At 33.3% G+C, this 21,518-nt stretch overlaps 1 protein-coding gene and 2 pseudogenes across 1 annotated transcript in view; 1 reads left to right on the plus strand and 2 right to left on the minus strand.

Moving 5' to 3' along the window:
* Positions 1 to 2,536: 2,536 nt before the first annotated feature.
* The window catches only part of ZC3H15 (zinc finger CCCH-type containing 15), a 21,048-nt gene continuing 2,066 nt past the window's right edge, over positions 2,537 to 21,518 (minus strand). Inside the window, exons 2-10 of the mRNA XM_011356440.2 lie at positions 15,019 to 15,120; positions 10,595 to 10,706; positions 9,786 to 9,938; positions 9,273 to 9,364; positions 7,921 to 8,103; positions 6,193 to 6,339; positions 5,929 to 6,030; positions 5,088 to 5,211; positions 2,537 to 3,344 (exon numbers count right to left, since the gene is read on the minus strand). Of these exons, the coding sequence (XP_011354742.1) occupies positions 3,154 to 3,344; positions 5,088 to 5,211; positions 5,929 to 6,030; positions 6,193 to 6,339; positions 7,921 to 8,103; positions 9,273 to 9,364; positions 9,786 to 9,938; positions 10,595 to 10,706; positions 15,019 to 15,120 (1,206 nt within the window). The 3' untranslated portion in view covers positions 2,537 to 3,153. The remainder of the gene's footprint in view (positions 3,345 to 5,087; positions 5,212 to 5,928; positions 6,031 to 6,192; positions 6,340 to 7,920; positions 8,104 to 9,272; positions 9,365 to 9,785; positions 9,939 to 10,594; positions 10,707 to 15,018; positions 15,121 to 21,518) is intronic.
* Positions 6,752 to 6,870, plus strand: LOC111739793 (annotated as a pseudogene).
* LOC111739388 lies at positions 18,439 to 18,557 on the minus strand (annotated as a pseudogene).

Genomic DNA, 21,518 nt, shown 5'->3' on the forward strand with positions numbered 1-21,518 from the left:
AAGATACTATTAAATTTTACAGATGTTGCTAAATTCTAGTTTAGAATTCAAATGCTGTGAACTTTTAATTTCTGCCTCTGTAATTATTGAGAAACAAAATATTTTTTTCAGAAAACATTGCTGTTACTAGTAGGATATACACTTAAAAAAATACGAAAACTCAAAACACAAGATTTTGGTAATCCATCCTTCATCTGGTATTCCTTGAGATACATTCATTGCAACATAGGTATAGGTTCATACAGTACAAGCACAGTGTTTAAGTATCCGGAAACATTAACATAATAGTTTAATATGTATCAGAATCACAGTCCTAAACTCAATATAGAGGATTAGTCTGTAGTCTGTGATCCTGAAAGTTCTTTATACAAACTTCACTGCTTAGAATATGAATAGAAATCATATAATATCATAAATCATCTGTATGAACTTCTGTCACAAATTCCATCTGTACACTTTGTTAAAAACTGAGGATAGATGTGATGCTTTAATGATCTGCTACACCTAAATGTTTGATCCTGTAGTTTCATAACTCTAACATTCTAAATCACTTAATAGTTAATTGACTAATTCAAATATTAAAAATATATGGTACAATCATACAATTTTATCAGTCTATCCATGGTGGGCTTACAGTAGCGAATGTTATTTGTGCAAAAATAAAGAAACATTTATAATTTAACTATTTTGAACTAGAAAGCTTTTGGCAAACATGAGTTCATTATAGGCTATAATTGTTATTGAGTATAAAATAAAAAGTATAGGCTGATGTAATCTCATAGATATTAAGGAGAAAATGAAACATTCTTACATTTGGGGAAATGATCTCATTTTACAGACTATAAGAAAACAAGTGCAAAACCATAGTTCCTCTCCTGTGGAAGGCTTTCATTATAAGTTTCTGAATTTGTAAACTACGAATCTTTTAAAATGAAGCTAAATTATTTTACATTGGATTACAGAGATCTATCTTAACAATGGGAATTATATAGAAGCAATTTGTAAGAAAAAAACTACTTAAAATTAAACATGTGTAAATGGGTTTTAAAAAGCCAATTTTGGTTTACTGTATTAATAATACAGGGTAACTATACTATGAACAATACATAAATTATACCTACTGGCCTGTGAAATGTATTACTGTTACTTTGGAAGCGAATTTTGCATTTTGATATTCTCAGATTAAAATGCTTTTGCATTCTCTGAGCCTATGTTGCATCTGTAATAAAAGAAACCTAAGGGAAAGACAGATGAAGGCCAAGTGAAATTTAAAGAACTGTAAGTATCCAAAATTATCTCCACACTGCAGCATTTTCCCTTCGACTCACTTATTAAAGAAAATTTGGTTTTCAAAAACACACATTTGTTGTAAGGTTGTATACTTTTGTTTACATAGGCCTACCTTATACACATTTAAAAAAAGAAAACCAAACACTTAAGGTCTAAAATAAAATAGATTTTAACTTTTATGAGAATTCTTAGAAGTTTTAGATGGTTCCAAAAATGGAAAAAATCTTCTTGGCTTATAGCTTTAGAAAGATTTAAGCTCATCAGAGTATTTTAAATCTTTCATTAAAAATACAATAAATAATATTTAAAACTTATTTCTTACAAAAAGAACAGAACAATCTTTCATAGATATAAATTTTAAAACAAGTCTTTTTAACAAAAAGTACACTTTCATTGTAGATGGGAAAATAAACTTGGCTAATGATGTTCTACATTTGAAAGATGCCAATTATAGTACTAGTATTGAAGAGCTAGAAAGTCAATTTCTTTATTGATTTTGATTTTTTCAATTAACAAGATTTACAATCATGTTTTTCTTAGGCTTTATGATTCAGAAACACTTTAACTTCTATATGCAGATGAAGCAGCTAAGATTCAAGGATTTGAAAATAATGCAACTTATCTGAAGCAGAAATGAGAGTAAGGCCCAAGTCACCAGACATTTCAGTGTCTTATCTTAGCTGCCTTAAAATCCATTTATATTTGCAAATAACGAAGAAAGTACGGTATCAATATTTGAAAGTACTTCATAAAAATAATCAAAGATATAATTAGTACTAAATATGTCATTAGCAAATTATGCCCGTTTGAGATATATTACTCTAATTTTTCGGGGGATCTCAAGGTCAAAGGCCCTCAGCCCAGTTTTCTGGTGGATCTGTTTACAATCTTTCAAATAATCAAACTCTAGTATGTACTATTATAACACCATGGATCTCCACAACAATGCTTAAGTAGTATTTGGATCAACAGTAGGTGATATTTAATTAGGTTGATAATCTATCAATTCAGGAATAACTCTTTCATATAACATCACCTATAGTCTCCTTCTGAGGATTAGTTTTAGTGTTGCTAAGCTCATAGTAGTACTGTCAGTACTCTACATAGTTCTGTAATCAGTTTTAAGAAAATTCTTTAAATGTCTATGCTTTCTGTGCTAGTTAACTATAACAGATATTTAATTAAAATCCTCAAGTTGTAAGTGCTAAGAAAACTTTGATAGAAAATTTTAAAAAAAGGGTCCATATTTGAATTTTAATGTATGATGGTCTTTATTTACAACTTTATTGGCAAAAAAGAAGAGGAAAAAGTTTAAAACAGTTTAACACAGGGCATTGCAACTGATCTTGTCAGATTAAAGGTTTCATTTTAAATGTTCAAAGAATTACAATACTGAATCTGCATATGCAGTTTCCTTTATGATGTACAGCACTCATATTTTAGGCAGTCTTTTAAACATATATAAATACAAAAGAAACAAAATCATTCATTAAAAACTGAATTAAATAAAGGGTATTTTAAATTTTTGTTGTCCTTGGAATAACACATGCCCAATGAAAATTAAAAGTTGGAAAAGCAGTTACACTTCCTACTTGAGTGGACAGTTACAACAATCAATCATTTTCTGCAATGACCATTATATTTTCAATTTATCATGAACTACTCTGAACTTACTATGAGATGTAGCCAAAGTCAGAAGACAAAACGTAGGGAGAATATTCCTTTTCTGGAGGAGAGTTTAAGCCCTCCAGAATACCAGCATGGGAAATAAACATCCTGAAGAAGTCTAAGTGGAAAAAAATTAATGTAGTCAATTTCAACTCATGCTGAGTTGGCTTAATTTTTTCATTGACTTGTTTGGTGTCATTCTTCTAAATCAAGTGTGTTTAATTCTTCTTCTAGTTCATCCAAATCTTCCCCAGTAAAAAGATTTTCATCAACAGGAACAGCATCGATGGATCCATTTTCCTGTCCCTCCCCTTCGTTGTCCTCTTCTAAATCACTTCTTTCACCATTTTCAGCCCTACCTCCGGAAGCTTCACTTAATTTGTTTTCTAAAAATAAAAATTGAAATCAATAAGGCCTAGAAACAGAAAACACTATTCCATTAGTAACTGACAGTCACAGACCAATACTACACTTCCTCTTTTTCTTTTCCCATGAAAGCCTTCTCTAAGATAACTCCAACAAGAACTGATCTTTCTTTTTCTGAGTTATTTGTAACAATTATCTATACCTCGTATAAAATGTCTTCCACTTTATAGACATTTGATGGTTCATACATTTTAGGGCAAAATTTACCTTAAACAACTCGTGTTCCCCAGGACCCAGCAATTAGGTTCTTAAACAGTCAACTTTTACATAACTGTATCAAAAATGTTTGATATAAGCAGCTACTTAGCTTTTGGTTTTGCACATAGTTAAACCACACTAGTTGTAATGCTGTAAATGAGTGTGAATCATTTCATCTTGTCATCAAAATGTGAAAAAAGAACCAAGGGCTATACATCTACTTTTCCTTATAGGCTATAAATGATTAACAAAAATGCTGCCTTTTCTTGTTCAATGACATCAACAGTTACACAGAGACAGTTTTAATAGCCTAGTTTATATTTTAGATATTTCAAACATCTCTGATGTCAAAGTCTTAGGGATTTTAATCTCTTAAGTACTTGTAATTGTGCCTACTATCACCCAAAGCCCTATCTCTAAAAGGAGCATATTGGTCTTCAGGCTAACATTAAGACAATAGTCTGAAAATAGCAGGAGGACAGGCCTATTTTTCAGTTTATAACTTGTATTCTTTTATTGTAAAATTCAGGTTTAGCTTTTTCTCTCTCAACTTGTGCCTTGATTAGTATTCTTGCTACCTTTTTCTCTCACAGCAACCACGCCAAACTTATTTCTCTCTCTGATGGCCACTCACTCAAGGTGCAATTAAATATAAATTATTACAACAATCTTATTTCCAAACACATTTAGCCAGTCTTCTCCATTCTCCTTTTAATTGAACTCATTATCTATACTTCTAGATCTTGCTTCTATAATTAATATCCTTTCATCTTTAATTTTTCTTCCTCTCCCAAATCCTTTTTCTCTGCCCTACAGATATACTTAGATTTCCCATATCCATAAAGGCCTTCCCATGACCAGGACCCTCTCCAAGGTCTTAAGAGTGAGTGGTCTGTACTCATTTTTTTTCCTCATTCTTCTTATCATTGCAGTCCTGGCGCACTCTGGAACCCCATTCCTACAACTCTTTCCCTAATTGCAGCTAAACAACTATTTCCAATTTACCTTACTCAATTTTTCTAAAACTTTTCGTAATTTTTCTCTGTCCTTAGTATATTTTTCAAGCTGTTCTTCTTTAGACTAATCTCAAATAGTAATATTTGCAGTATACTCTAGAATGTTCTCATCCTATGTATTGCACCTGGGTGAATTCATTCTCAGCAATGAAGATTATCTTCAAACTTTTTCTCCTGCAAATCTCTACGCAGAATCATAGACAATGCCACTTTTGATAGCTAAAACACCTCAACCTTATGAGGTTCCAAACTGAACTCATTAGCTACATCTCCAAACTCTTTTTTGTCCCCTTCTAGTTTCAGTTAATGACTTCGACAGTCCCAGCCACCCATCTCTAAAGCCTCTACTACTCACTACTTCTATATATAGTCAAACCACATATTTATGTTATCATTCTGGTACCTATGGCATCTAAGTTTGCTAAGCCTGATCTAACCTCCTTTAGATAGCTTCCTAGTTCTTAGAATTACACAAAAATGCATACTTACCATCTTTTTCTGAAGTATATGTGCTGAATCTTTCAAGACTGGCTACAGTAATACCCGTCTCATCTACATCTCTTGGGATGTACAGGCTTAAATCTATGTCATTTATACTCACTGAATCATCAACCTTTAAAAACATATGGAAAGAAAGTTGATACTAATAATAACAATTTTCATAAATTACTTGGCTTTTACTTCTGATGTTTATCTTAATAAATCAAAATTATTGCTAGTGAAAAGTGAAAACAAACGACTATCGCCAAAATTCACTTCTTTTTCTAAACTTCTTAAAAAAACAGCAATGCCATATTTGAAGCTACTTCCTCTGACATCACATTTTACATATAGAATACAATATTCTTATCTTCCGACTCTAAGACAAAAGTCAGAACTTTATAGCTATACAAAAAATAGCTATCTGCAATTACTAATGTTGTTTACAATCAAATGATCTTTTTAGTGTTTCTGAACCATGATTTTTTTCTATAAACTATTATACAAAAAAGACTTTCCTTTTAAAGGGAGAATAAAACAAATACTTTTTACAGTTAATACATATAAGCACTTAAACTATATACCAGGCAGTGAACTAAGTTCCAAAAAGAACTATAAATAAATATAAATTAATTCACTTAATTCTCACAAGTATCCTGTGATGTAGGGATTATCCTTATATCCATAATACGGATGAGGGTGGAGGCCTAGAGTATAGGTAATTTCCCAGGTTAGAGTCAGGATTTGAACGAAGGCCCCAGAGTTGGCACTCTTGACCATGCTGCTCCACTGTCACTCTCTATCCTCTCTCTCAATCAACATGAGATGAAGTATCAAAGCTTCCTCTTACCTCATCACCACCTATTCCCTGGGTGTACCGGGTATCATCCGCTTCCTCATCATCATCATCAACCAGTTCAGGACGAAATTCAAACACTTCACGACCACTGATCTATTCAGATACACAAATATATCAAGTCAGGATAAAATTCAAATATTTCTTGGTAACTGATTTTAGACATTTACGTTAAATAATGATAAAATCTTGCATGACACAGAAATTATAAAATTAAAGAAAGAATAAAGCATCTATTTGGGTGCATTTGCGACATACCACTAATGCTTTCCCTGCTTTAAAGTCTGCTTTCCTTCTTTCCATATCTTGCTCAAGTTTATCAATCTTTTCTTGTCTTTTCCTTTTCTTCCATGCAAGAAAAGATTCTAGAGTAATTTTGGTAACATTTGGACCTAGAGCAGAACGCTGCAAAGATAAAAGAGTTAATATTTTTCCTCAAGTCGCCTATAATAGTATTTAAGAGTTTTCTCTTAAGTCCTTGCCTGTGACAATTATGAAGACATTAATTTTAAAATAACCTGATTTTTTTTTTTTTACATGGCAATGGCAATGGGCAAAACGAGTGTCCAGAGATTACCAACATTTATAAACATAATGAAATATATTATTCTGAACTAGATTTCTTTTCAAAACTGAAGGTGAGTAAAACTTGCCATGAGAAATTGTTTTAAACAAGTGAACTGATGAAAACAATAAATATGAAAAGCACCAACAATATACAAGTATCATCTGTGTTCTTCAGTAGAGGAGAAAAAAAGTAAATGAAAAACACCACCTGCTTCTCAGGCCAATAATCAAGTAATAAATAATACTTGCTTTCTACAGCCATGCCACCCTGAACAAGCCCGATCCCGTCTGATCTCGGAAACTAAGCAGGGTCGGGCCTGGTTAGTACTTGGATGAGAGACCACCTAGGAAGACCAGGTGCTGCAGGTATAAAAAATAAAAAATAAGGGATTGTAAACTCACAAGGTTCTTGCAATCTATGAGGTCAACCAAGGGTTGCCCAGCCTTAAAAAAATAAATAAGTAAATAAAAACAAACAAAAAACAAACAAAAATAATACTTGCTGAATATCTATCAAGTATTGTTAATGCTTTATACACATATGCTAATACACTGATCTTCACGAATGAGCAAACAGAGGGCGATGGGAAATCTACCAAAGGTTAACAACTAATATGCAGAACTAGAACATAAACAATCCCAAAGTCTACATTTTTTATTGCACTGTATTACCTCCAGCGTGAAATACCAAACAATATATCCATTTAGGAACAAATGTATATAATTCTAACATTAGACATTTACACAACATATTTAGATTATCCAAGTCATGGCAAAATGGATATAGTTTGAAATGTATAACCTTAAATCTAGTATTTCCAATAATCTTAACATTTTTGTGTCACTCCCGCAAGCCGTACCTGCTAACTCTGTATCCCTATCTGCTAACTCATAGAATAAACTCTTCTGTTTATTCAGAGACGAGTAGCTAAAGATTCTCTTCAATGAGACTCATTTTCCTTTTGAGTCCAAGGATGACAGTAAAACATGTAACTGAAAAAACTGTGGTAGTCTCCTTCCAAACAACGTTAATGATTGGTAAAATGGTGAAAAAATAAGACATCAAGGAAAACATCTAAAACTTCAAGTTCAATCAATCTGAATAATGACTAAGCATTTTAATGAACTGATATGCTAGTATATCAACCTTATAGACACAATTTATTTGATAAACTAGTGATCAGTACTTAAAAAAAAGTTTCATGATCCTAAATTTAACAATTGGTCAATGATTATAGTTAGGTTTACATTTTAGATATACAAGAATAATTAAAGAAAAAGCAAGGCAATTTCGGGAAAAGATCATAATATTTTTTTTCCCTTTCATAACATGCTATTGCCCCCAAGTGGTAAATATTCAAAATTTACAATAAATACTGTTTTGGTTTTCTTTTACAGTAGGAAAAAGATACTAGTTACCTCTCTTTCAATGAGATCTTCTAATGAAATTTCGTCTTCTTTCTCTTCTTTCTTTTTATCTTTTTTCAATACGAATCCAGGAGGAAGTGCATGACGATACATGCAGATATCACCCCCTCCAGGGCATACCCAAAACCAGCCATATTTGTTGTTTTCAATAGCTTCAAGGAAATGCTTACACACCTAGAGAGACAATATTATTCAGAAGTAGTTGTTCAGTGTAGTCCATTTCAAGATAAATGCTTAAGTATATAGAACAAGTATATTTTTTATTCATATCCTTAAGCTAATCATTCTGTACAGAGAACTCTTTATGCAGAAATGTACATATAAATTAATTTTAAAATATTTATTACAATGATAAATTCTTTTCAGAGAAGATCTATATAAAATTTGTTTCCGACCTTGTGCTAAATTCTGAATTATACAAAAAGGACTTGTTTCAGTTTAGCATTTCTAAGTGTAATCTGAAAGTATGATTTTTAAATAAGAGAAAATATAAATGGTTATAAAACTAAAACCAATTATTTTATTTTGATCTTTCCCTAAAACTAATCACATGCAGATGTAAACACTATTTGAATTATCTGAAATTATAGACAATTTCTTATATCTAAGAAGGAAGCAAGGTACAAAAGGAACACAAAGGATAGTGACTCTTCAAAACATGAATGGGTGCAAGCCTTAGGTAATAAACTCTGCAAATAAGAAGAGAAAAATTCACTAAAGAATATTCTTTTCCTGAGGAAATAGAACAGATGTAAGTAAAACTAGTATTTTGAATTTTTCTAGCACACACAGGGTTTTCCACTGTAACTGTGCTATAAATCAAGATTGTGAACATGAATGCAGGGTCTGAGAAATAAGGCATCAATTTTTAAAAGTATACTTCCTGGAATACTAAAGCCATTACCTACCAAAAACTCATTTTGCAATTCATATGTAACAATATTTTCAACTTTGTGATTTAAAAAGTCTCCCTACCATTAAAATAGAATAAATTATTAAGAAGGTTAGTTTAATAGTTCTCCTGCCATTCATTTGGCACAAAAAATGAGGAAAGAATTCTTATCTGAATATGTGATTGTGTTCATCCACATCTGAGAAAGTAAGATCTCCTCAGAAAATAGCATTAGGACTACAGTCACATGGTTTTCAAATGTTACTTTTGAACAGAAATCGAATTTTGTATAACTTATACTTGTAAATTCCAAAAAACAAAACTTGATGCATCTTATCTTTATGGAAAGATCCAATAACTTAAAGAATAATCCAGTATAAGAGAGCAGCAATACCTTGCCACATAATTGTCCCTAATGATAAATACCACTCAATTCAAGAAAAGAACATACTATTTGAGTTTTTGGTTTTTTCTTTTCCGCCTCACCGTGCTTCTTGTTCACTACTTCTTCCAGTTTTTTCTCATCCCAATTATCCATAGTATCTAAATAAAGAGACATGAAGACTAAATATTGTAGTTTTATCTACTGTTCCAAAAATACATTCGCTGCACACCTGCTTAGACAGGAAACCTGTATTATAAGACTCGTGACTTAACACATTTTCTTTAAAACACCAAAGATGAGAATAAACAGTGTTGTGAGATTTTTCACTAAAATCCTAAGTAGTTTAGGAAATGGAAAAGTAGTACTATAAGAAATGGTGAGAGAGAAATCCAAAATAGGTCACTGGTTTTTAAAATCTTCATTTATGGCATAATGTAGTAAACTCAGATTTTATGAAAAACAACATTACTTTTTACAAACACTGTCTTACCAAGAGTGAAATATTCAAGTTACTAAATATCTTAGTAACAATGAACAAAAATAGACACCTATCTACAAGAAGATTTTTTTTAAAAATACCTTTTTCAAGTTCTTCATCTCTTGCATCAATGTAAACACTTCGCTTTTCACACTTTCTCTCCAGAGTCAGGTCATGAGAGAACTTACACTTATCTCCTTTAGTACACTGTCCTTGCTTGAAGAATGCACATACCACAGATTTGGGATCTGCACCTATGTCAAAAGGCATATGGTATTTTGTATCTCAATCTGCTAGATCATAAAGTACAGTTTCTATATGAGATTAATAACTTTTGATTAACTTGTTATTTTCCACTCACCAACATGAGAGGAAAATACCACTTATGGGTGTTAGTAAGACATTACAAGTTCTTTCTATAACATTTTATATCTATTTTTGTTTCTTTTATTCTTACCAAAGAAGGGGATAGGAGATGGGAAACCGAACAAAAACATAAGTTATTCCATAGTCACTTGTCTAGCAGCAGTTAAAGAGGCAGGAGGCAAAAGAGAAATATAAATGGAGGTATACTGTCGAGACTTTGGGACTTACAGTTTATATGACCCTAGGATTGCCTTGGGTACTACCAAAGATTAGATATTATATATCTAGTAGTACACTATCTAAATCCTTAATTTTGCCTTAAGTGGTGAGGCTAATGGCTGGACTTAAAACCTGAACAATGACATAGCTGTGCATATACACAGAGGAATCATAAAAAAGTAATTGATAATTTTGACAAAGGGAGTACCATTTTCATAGCAGACACAATTAGCTTATGATATGAAGAAAATACACATAAAAATTAAGAGTTTTTAAACATGAATCACATTTGATAGAAATAATATTTCTGAAATTTAAAGTTTACCTTTACTTATTTTCTGAGCTGCAACTACAGGTTTGAATAGCTCATTTAGCTCTTGCAATTCTTTCTTCTTGTCATCTTTCTTCAATTTCTTTTCAGCTTCACTCTGTGCTACCTATAATATTCCCAGATACAATATAAAAATTTGATTTCATACAGTAAAATTGTTTTCACTATACAGTAATATATATAACACTAACATAACAAAGATATTTGCATATTTTTATATATTTATACACACACACACACACACACACACACACACACACACACACACACTCCTTACCTCTTAATGTCAGTTTTATAATGGTCTTTCAGTATATATTAAACGGCATGGTTAAACTATTAAACAAAACTGCTCAATCTTGTGGCAGTTACTTTAAAAAAAAAATCTTTAATGGTACCATGCTAAGTTAAAAGCATATTCAAAAGCTTATAGCGATAAGCATTTATTAAGCATTTACTACATGCCCAGCATTTTTAGCAAATAGTTTTTGCCTAGGATTTTCTTCTTGTAACAACCCACTCCCTAGAAATGCATAGGTATGTTCTAAAGACCAGAGATGCAAATACCCTGAAATGCAGTCCCACATGATAAAGAATTGTACCACCCAAAATACCTATGGTAGCCTTGTGGAAAAATAAAGGGCCAAGTCAATGTGGGAGATTAAACAAAACAAACATGACATAGTTTCAGGCACACAATTTACATACCTAATATGATTAGAGGATTCATCCAAATATTTATATGTCAGGTCCTATGTTAGATGACAGGGAATACAAAGATGAAAAGACAAAGACGCTTATTTAAAGAAGCTCAGAATCTAGTGTGAAGACAGACATGTCAACGACTATAATATAACACATGGTACTCTGGGAACAAGGAATTCCTAAATGCCTAAGAAAATTAGAATGACCTACTAATTTATGGATGAATTCTTCTGATGGACAACAAAAGGACTGCTGAGAGAGCCAGCCAAGGCAAGATACAGGGACCAAAAGAAATAAGGTATCAGAAACACTGATGAGAAGTTTGGACTGTATCAGTAGGCAACAGAGTAAGACTCAGGGGTTTAATGTAAGCTAGTTATACAATTAGATTGTATTTTATAAAGATCACAATGGCAACTCCATGAAGGGTGGACTAGAAGAAGCCCGAGAATAAAGGCAAAGACAATTAGGAGGCTAATGCAATTGCTGTAGGCAAAAAACAGTGCTTATAATGGGCATTAGTAGCAAGGATGGAGAAAAATGGCAAGAGAGTGCTCTTAAGAACATAGAACTGACAGGACTAACTGACTGGACATGAGGTGTAAGGGAGAGGGAAGAGTCTAGGAGGATGATCATATGTATGGTTAGTACTGTTAAACAAGACAGGGAATACAGGAAGTTTAAAGGTAGATGGTGGAGATGAGCTCATTTTAGACATACTGGGTATGAGATGCTTATAGAGCATCTAGGTGAAGCATAGAAGGCAGCTATATGAATCTTGACTTCTAGAGAGAGGGTCTGCTTTGAGATAAAGATTTTAGAAATAGCTGCTTACAGGTAATTGATTTGAGTGTATGTAAGATTACTCAAGGACAGCATAAAAAGTGACAAGAACAGAAGACAGTTCCCTGAAGAATAGCAATGTTAAATGAGCCAACAGAACCTTAAAAGCCCATTGAAGAGACCAAGAAACTTGAAAGAAATAGGCAGAAATCCAGGACAAAAAAAGTATTCAAAGAAGAGGAAATTTTAAGAAAGGAATGGTTAAATGCTATAATTAAGTTAAAGACTTTCCAAATCCTGACTTTGATCATGTGTTTAAACAGAAAAATAGTGAGAAAAAATTTTTAAAGTCATTTTATTTTTAGTAAAAGTATCCTTTGCTCATTAGGCTCATTTCAAAAATTTGTGGGGCCCAGAGCAAGAATACAACAGAAACCTACAGACGATTTTTGTAAAATTTATAAGTTAGAAAAAAACTATTGTTAAATAAAACATGGTGTGTACCCCTACTTGACAAATATACCTAATGACCTGGAATGAGAGGTTAAAATTTAAAATGCTCATGCCCCATGAAGTTCTACACTAAGGCATGTCAGTAAAACAAGAGTCTCCTGGCTCGTCCTCTCACCACCCTGAATTTCATTCCACCAAGTGTCTGCAGGAAGGTGGAAGGTACAGGGGAGGACATGGTATGGATCCAGGCTCTGTCCACACTCCTAGCACACATCCTGCCTTTGATTATTTCTGGCATACTGGCAACGCCACACACTCTAAGATGGACATGGGGTTAACATGACCTCTGCAGGCCCCGAGGCATTGTGGGGAGGGTGGTGCACACTCTGGGTGGGCACATATCCTTGGCCTCATCGAATCCTTGCTTGTGAGGAGAGCTATGTCTGGAAGTGACAGAGTCGAGTCACCCTGTATAGCAGAGGGCCCAGGAAGAAGCATCTCTTGCCCAGCTTTGAAAGCAGAACTGTTGCTCATTTCCAATATTAAATATAGTGGTTAGGTACCTCATGTTGCAGATAAAGGGCCATATAGCCCCAAAATCATAAAATATACTGAATATACTACCAAACCTAACTACCACCACAAATTTTATGGCTTTCTCAGGTCTATGACATTTAAAATCATCCATCAACATACTTCCCATTAGGGAGGAAAAAAAAAAAAAGAGGGAGGGGGAAGAGGTTGAATAAGGGAAGAAAGTGAATTCTTCTTACATACCTGTATTATGACTTAAGATTTACATTATATTTTCATTTAACCACCAAAGGAACCTTGCAAGGGTACCTGCCCTTCCACTATACAGGTAAAGAACAATGTTACTAAATAATTTAAGATCATGTAACAAATAAGTTAGATTCACACCCAAGTTGAACTGACTCCAAGGCCTGAGCATACATTTTTATTAAACCAGGTGTAGAAGGATCAATAGCTTTTGCTTTTAGAAATCAAGCTGTGTGTAAGAAAAAGAAAGGTGTTGAAAATACTAATTTGTAGACAGCATGTGTGAGATATTTGTTTCAGATAGAGGTTAACAATTTCACAAATATGTATTGATATTCTCCAATGAAAAAAGTGTTTTCAAAAGTTAAGGAAAGGGAGATAGTATGGTGAAAAAAGTACTTTTTAAAATAAAAATCTGTGTCTATAAAATCTTAAACTCTAATAAAATGAAAGATCTAAAGAACTTGAATAAAATAGGGCTAAACCTTTTTTAAATGAGTTGCTAACAAATAAAATAATTTCAAAATTCATATGGAAGAATAAATGCCTGAGAAAAAGCCAAGAAAAATAGAAAAGAAGTAACATTTGGGAGAAAGACTTGCCTTAATAGCTAATGGAATGTTACTAGGCCACTACAATCAAAATCGATGTAAAACTGGCTGAGGGGTACACGATAAACAGAATTTATTTACTCTATTAAACAGAAATCCAGAAATAGATCCTAACATATCTGAGTCTTCAATATATGTCAATAGTAGTATTTCAATTCAATGGGATAAATGATGCTAATATAAGTAGTTATTCATTTGAAAGAACTTAGTGAAATAAATTTTTAAGACAAATACAGACTGAAAATAATTATTAAAAAATCTAGGAAGAACAAATAATCTAATGGCAGTTTCCATATATAAATATATCTATATAAATATATAATCATATATATAAAAAAACCTAAACATATCTGATAATACGAAAACTGAAAATTATACAGCAAAATGTAAAAGGAACATCACAGATTATCTGTAATACACACAAAAGTTGTCTCATAAACTGACAAGAGAAAGAAAAAAAGCAAAAGATCTGAAAAAGCAAGTCAGAGAAGTACAAACCCAAATAGCTAACAAGCATTTTAAAAGAAACTCAATAGTAGTGAGGGAAACAAAGTAAAAATAAGGAATTATTTCATACTTATCAGATTGAAAAACATTGAAAAGAACTTTAGTACTTAAAACTCATGCACTGCAAATGAAAATGTGAAATATTATGATCTCTATGGAAAGTGATCAAATTTATTAAAATTAGAAATCCACTTCCCTTGATATAGAAATGTGCCATCTGATCATTTATGCCGCAAAAAGAAAAGCACAATGCATGTAAGAACACATGTATAAGGATATTTCTTATAGTACTATTCTTAGAGTCAGAAAGCTGAAAACAAAGTGATCACTTATAAACAGTGAAATGGAAGCATATAGTACATCCACATAATAGAATAGTCTGCGGACATTAGAATAAATTAAGAGCTATATCAAAATGGCTGGAGAAATACCATCTAAAAGGTACTGCTGAGTAACACAGACAAGATACAGAAAAGTTTGTAGAGTAGGATTCCAATTTGAAATATGATTACAATACCAAATACTTTTCATATGTAAAAGACTATTACATCCACATGAAGAAAATGCAGAAATTGTATCTACCTGACGTGGATTTTGTTGACCAAATTTAACTTGATGAGTGACAGCCTTGATAAACTTCTGTTGCTTTGCTCCTTTCTTATTCTTTAGACCAAAAGTCTTGTCCTAAGTGAGAAAGAATATAAAAATATCTTAGCAATTTATATTAATTTCTTATCTATATTTTTCAGTCCTACCTAAAAATCATTCTTTCATTTACTTGTTGGTAAGAAAATTATTCTTTCTTATACTATACATAGACATGGAAAACACTAAAACATCAAATCAAGGCAACTTATGACCTCAAAACATCACCCAGAATTCTTTACAATTCAATACATACTTACAAATATAGATCATTAAGCTTGGCACTCTATGATACTTTTTTCCAGTATTTTGGAACATTAGTTCCACAAGACTGCAGAACTGTTGTACTAGGATATGAAGTATTACAGTCAAATGAATTTAGGAAAATGCTTGGTTAACATGTTTTTTTTTTTTTTTTAATTTTAAGCACCAGATATCTTAGAGCCTTTACTAGAAGGGATACAGTAGGCAGCAATTCCAAATCTTATTCTACCTCAGAATACATTTTCTTGGGAGTATCCTGAGGAATTAAATACCACTGAACATGTTTTGGAGAATACTGCATAAGACAACACATTAAGTTCTGGACTGGTTTTTGGGATAGAGTTATCCTCTCAAAACAATTAAATTTAAAGAACTCAAACTACTGAAAAGTTTACATTCTTAGCTGTTGTTAAATTGGAAATATTAAAATTGAACTACACCTAACTAGAAAGCAACATGTTATTTAAATTTGGAATATTAATATATAATGTGGGAAAGTTATATATTAATATAATAGCAGTTATCACTTATGGAATGCTCATATGTGCAACACACTAATTGTAATCTTTGGCTATCTATTCCTATTTAATAATTATACAATACAGAAACACTTAGAAGCCATTGCAAGTGTGTGTTTGGGAGCTGTAGTGGGTTGAAAATAGCATACTTGCAAAATACATGTCTGTCTAGAACCTCAGAAAGTGACTATTTGGAAATAGGGCTTTGCAGATGTAATAAATTAAGATAAGGTCACATTGGATTTGGGCGGGCCCTAAATCCTATAACTGGTATCTTTATAAAGAGAGGAAAGGACACAGAGAGAAGGCAATGTGAAAGAGGGAGAGGCTGTAGTGCTACAGCTATAAGCCAAGAAATACCAAGAATGCAGGAAACCACCAAGAAGGCGCAAGGAGGGGCAAGGAGAGATCTTCCCTACAGCCTTCAGAGGAGGGATTGCTCTGCCTACACCTTAATTTTAGACTTCTAGCCTCCACATCTGTGAGAGAATATATTTCTGTTGTTTTAAGATTCTCAGTTTGTGGAATTTGTTATGGCAGCCCTGGGAAATGAATACAGGTTTGACTAGTGGGCTTCGCCCTAAGGAGAATGGGTGGCAAAGATGTCAGGATACCACCAAACACTGGTATCTGAAGTTTTTTTTCCCATCTTTTCTGTTTCTCGGGAGGAGGATTCTCTAGCTGGGAAAGCAATAAACCTGTTTGAAGGACAAGAGGAGAGAGCAGGAAGGGGAGGGCATCTCTTGGTTTACCGCACAGACTTCTTAGTGGCCATTTTCAGGCTCACATTTTAACCACCTCTCCCTATCTCCTTTGTGCCTAAAGTTCCAGAAGCAGAGAGGCCTCTTGATTTATTCCCTTCACCTATTTCCTGCAGGGGTAATCACTGAGCTGAGTGGTAGCAGATAATAACTATTAGCTACTCTTATACTTTAACAACACTCCCCTCCCGATTTTCAACCTCTTGCATTTTGAATTATCTACTCCTCCCATTACTGAGCTTTTCCAGAATTCTGCAGAGCAAATCCGCTTGCTTCTCAATGGCACAGTCCTAGGTGGGCACTCAGACCTGACTGTTCTACTTTACTAAGCCAGAAACAAACTCATCCACTATCAATCTTCATATACTGAAGTTCAAAATTGAAGATGCCTCCTAATTTCAAGACAAAGTTTGTATTTCTTTCTTATTCTCTTGTTTATGGATGGGTTTCAGAAAGAAAGAAGAGGCGAATAGGTCTTTCTTTACTTTTGAAAGTAACCTGAACCATCTGAGAGGCATTTAGGCTGAAACAAAGAAGCTATTTTAAAGCTTTCATTTTCGTATTACTTCTAAGGGAAGGGCCAGGGTAAAAGGAAGAAAGTGTTTTAGGTACAGAACACTTATACTCCTATGTGGACAAGTGGAAATAGAAAACAGTATTAATAGGATCAGTATTTGAAAACATAAATTTTACATAATTTACAGCATCTCAAAACCAATAAAATAAATCTTTCAATGTTCTTAAGATCACAGTTAAAGAGCGTTTTAATTCTAAAAGGTTATTTTTCATTGGGAAATATTTCTTTACTCATTATATCTATATCTATCTACACCAAAACTTTAATTCTCCCTAAAAGCCTATCTTATGTTTGAATATCCTATCATATTACAAAATTCTATATGAATTTTCTATAGCCTATGCATATAAAAAAAGGTAGGAGGCACATACATACAAGCTGAAATTCTCTGCATTGAGCTTTTTATGGTTGACTTTCTTTGTTTTTATACAGAAGAAAGTTTAACACTTGATCCAATTAGAAGAAAAAATGGTCATGGAGAGAGCTGATCATATGCAGCAACCAGGCGTGAAATGCCATACTTTGCTTTTACAAACAGTGAGCTCTCATTTGGGTTGGAAGGGAGAACTCTAGATGAAAGTATTAGCAGGATCAAAGTGCAACATCTACATTTACCTCACCAGAGAAGCCACATCAGGGGTTCAACCCATGCCCCACATGTAACTACAGAGAAGAAAGCTATGAATAAAGAAGACCAAACAGAAAGGGAGATATTAATATATGAAGATTTAGGAATAAGTAAGTCCTTCAAGGGGACCTGACCAGCTAGAAAAGAAAGTACTCATGACAACAGGAGAGGTGTATGAGGTCCAGATCTCAAACAAGAAAGTTTTTCAAGTTAATTACACTCATGGCTTTAGCACATAATTAACCAGTCTAAAGAGATAATGAGTTGTGTTCTTAAAGTCTCTAATTAGTTTAGAGCTGAGAAATTATTTTTTCCACAAATGGGGACAGTTATTTATCTAGCAGTTATTAAACAAAAACTCTTGAATATATATTTCATTGAATCCTACAATATACTATTAATATACAATATATTAATATACAATATACTAATATAACAATCCTACAATATACTATTATCTCACTTTGTAAATATGGATACTGAAATTCAAAATGTTCAATTCTTTTGAAGTAACATTATTAATAAGGGGCGGGCTGTATAGTGTAATGATTTAAGTGTATAAGCTCTGGAGTGAGACTGCTCAAGGTTTTTTTTTTTTTAATTTTTTTCTGCCTGCAGCACCTGGTCTTCCTACGTGGTCTCCCATTCAAGTACTAACCAGGCCCAAATCTGCTTAGCTTCCAAGATCAGATGAGATCGGGCATGGTCAGGGTGGCATGGCTGTAGTGAGACTGCCCAAGTTCTAATCTCAAATAGAAATGGGCAATTCGCCTTCTTTGCCAGTTTTGTTATTTGTAAAGTGGGTCTCACACTAACCTCTTGGGATTGTTGTGAAAGTTAAAAGACTTACTACAAAAAGGCAGTACAGTATAGTGGTTAACAGCAAGGACTCTACAATCAGATTTCCACGGTTTGAATCCTAGCTCCGCCGCTTTCCAGTTTAGTAATCTTAGGCAGGTTATTTAATTGCTGTTTTCTCAATTGTAAAAAGGATAATACTTATCCCACTGAGAGAATTGAAAGAGCTGTGTACCTGTGTAAAGTTATCACTTGCAGGTGGCTTGTTTCTCTTCTCTCCAGTTCCCCAAAACACTGAGAATTGTGTCTAGCCCATGAAGTGTTAACTATTAAGTGACACACATGATATATGAACCAAGGTACATTTGACTCCTAGCAAAGTCTTTGTTCTTTTCACCATGAAAAACTAATTCCCAGAGAAACCTGGTTAGGTTATTGGGCCCTTTGGTACACAAAAAGCTTTCTAAATACCAGACTATGGATCTGGGATACCAACGATACCTCTTGAAAACAGATGGTGTGCAATTTAGAATACTTCAAAGGGGCTTCCTCTCTTTTTCTTTAGGACAGACCCTTACCTAAGGATTAATCTGGATTTAGGGGAGGGAGGATATGAAGTGGGAAGACCAGAGGTTACAATCAACTTCAAATCATGGTTAAGATAAAACTAGGAATTTAAGAGTCCAAAGGTTAGGTTATAAGGAAGGAACAGTGTGTGTGTTTCAGACTTGGGACACTGAATACAAAGGAGTTTAAAACAGGTAGTAATGCTAAGAAAAGGATGGCCCTTTGAGGCTCCAAGAGCCTTAACCCTAAGTGAATTCCAGATTTCACTTAAAATTGACCCTTTCTTCCTCACCTTTACCCCCATATGTAATCCTGCTTCTTTTACAGGCTGGTCTCCACTCTTAAAAGATGTTTGAAAAAAGCAAGGGATAGGAGGGCAGGTCGATATTGAACAGTGCTCCAAGATAACTGAGGGGTCTACCTTTTGGGATACTAGGGTAAACAGCCTTACACTGTTTTAACTCAGTTTTCCCCCCACACATGCACTGTCTAATGTGTTTTTGTTGTCCATCCATGCAATTGGATACTGCAGCTGATTAATCCAGTTTCAAGTAACCAACAGTTGACCTTGGCTGTTTTTCATTGTCACTAATCATTTCTCTTTCTCCATCCTTTATACACCTGGATCCCATCTCTATTGGTCTGTATTACTACTTTCTTGCTGCTACAAGCCTTGCTGGACACCTTGTCCCATTTGCTTGCCTTAAACCCAAAGATTATTTCCCTCTTCCCATAACCAAACATCCCATTTCTAAAAGTTAACTTCAATTTATCAAAATTTAGCTATAAGTAAAGCAAATAGTATATGCTGTTCAGGACAATTGGGTGAATGTCTAACAAAACCATAACCCTTTTTGATATCCTTGTTTCAGAAAGAAAATACTTAATGCAAATGAACTCATGAAATTTTGAAGAGTGTAAAGAAGGAAAGGAAAAATGCAGACAATATAAATTATTTCAAGTGACAGAAAGTAAGCCCTGTATAGACAGTGCCGGTCAGTCTGATTATTTCCCCTAACTAGTTCTTATTTATGATATTAATAACAACGGCTGCCATTTATTGAGTATATACCATATATGAGATACTTTAAGTAAGTCATCTCATTTAATCCACAGCTCTGTAATAGTAATTTAGCTCCATTTTGCTAATGAGAAACTGTGGTTCAGATAGGTCATGTAACATGCCTAAAACTAGTGTTGGGAATTTTAATTTGAAATATGGGACTCAAATCCAGGTCTATCTGACCCCAAAGATGCTGTTTTTTCATTAAATTATACTGCCTCTCTTGCCTCTTTTTACTTCCTTTGCTTAGAATTCTCAAAAGCTACATGTTTTTCTATAGTAAGCACCTATGGTGTGAAAGTGGAACCAATAGAGGTACAGAAGAGGTTACAGGTAGGTAGGGCTATCACTTATTTAAAGTTTACTGAAAAGTGCTGCTTAAAAGCATATGTTCTACTTAATTAATAGTTTTGACCAACTTAGAATTTTCAGTCCTATTTCTATAAAATCTCCTAAAATTAACCAGACTCTGAAATAAGTATTAGTCTTACAAGTTAAAATAGACTAAAAAAAAAAAAACTTTTCCACAAAAATTATGATAGAGATCAATAACCAGTATTTACCCAGTTTCAATTAAGTTCATTATTATATATTTTAACTTTAATACCCCGTGTAACAGCCATTGAGACCTGCTAGGGCTTTAGGGAAGTTTTAAAAAATCACCTATAGTATTTAATAAAGTGGAATATATTGTTTTCTCACCAGGCCAGATAACGAAAATATTCTCTATAAATCTAGTTTCAAGACAAATGATATAACTTAACACTACAATTCACAATATTGTTGTACCAATCCCATGGCTCCAAACATCCATGCAACACACTTGAACGTACAAACCTTACTACTATTTTTTTAAAAAAGCACTCATCATGTAGATTAAATGTGGGGAAAAAATACAGGCTTAATGTCACCACTCAGTTAAGATAGTTACTGTCAGTTAAAGAATGCAGCTACCTTATTTTCCATTTTTCTTTGGTAGTCTTTATTAATGAAACTAAAGTTGCTTTCTAATTACTTTAGTTTAAAAGTAATTCTGTTACAAGATTAATGGAGTCATAATATATCTATCATTTTCAGTTGATGGGATACTATAAATAACTTTCATGTACAATTCCTTAAAACAAAAATACCAGTTCTACCAATTAAAAGTAAAATAATTGTATATAAAGTAGTCCACCTTCTCTGCAGTTGCTTACCATGTTTTCAGTCACCCATGGTCAACTGCCGTTGGAAAATATTAAATAGAAAATTCCAGAAATAA

The sequence above is a fragment of the Pteropus vampyrus genome, unplaced genomic scaffold (assembly GCF_000151845.1).
Source record: "Pteropus vampyrus isolate Shadow unplaced genomic scaffold, Pvam_2.0 Scaffold2, whole genome shotgun sequence".
Classification (NCBI taxonomy): domain Eukaryota; kingdom Metazoa; phylum Chordata; class Mammalia; order Chiroptera; family Pteropodidae; genus Pteropus; species Pteropus vampyrus.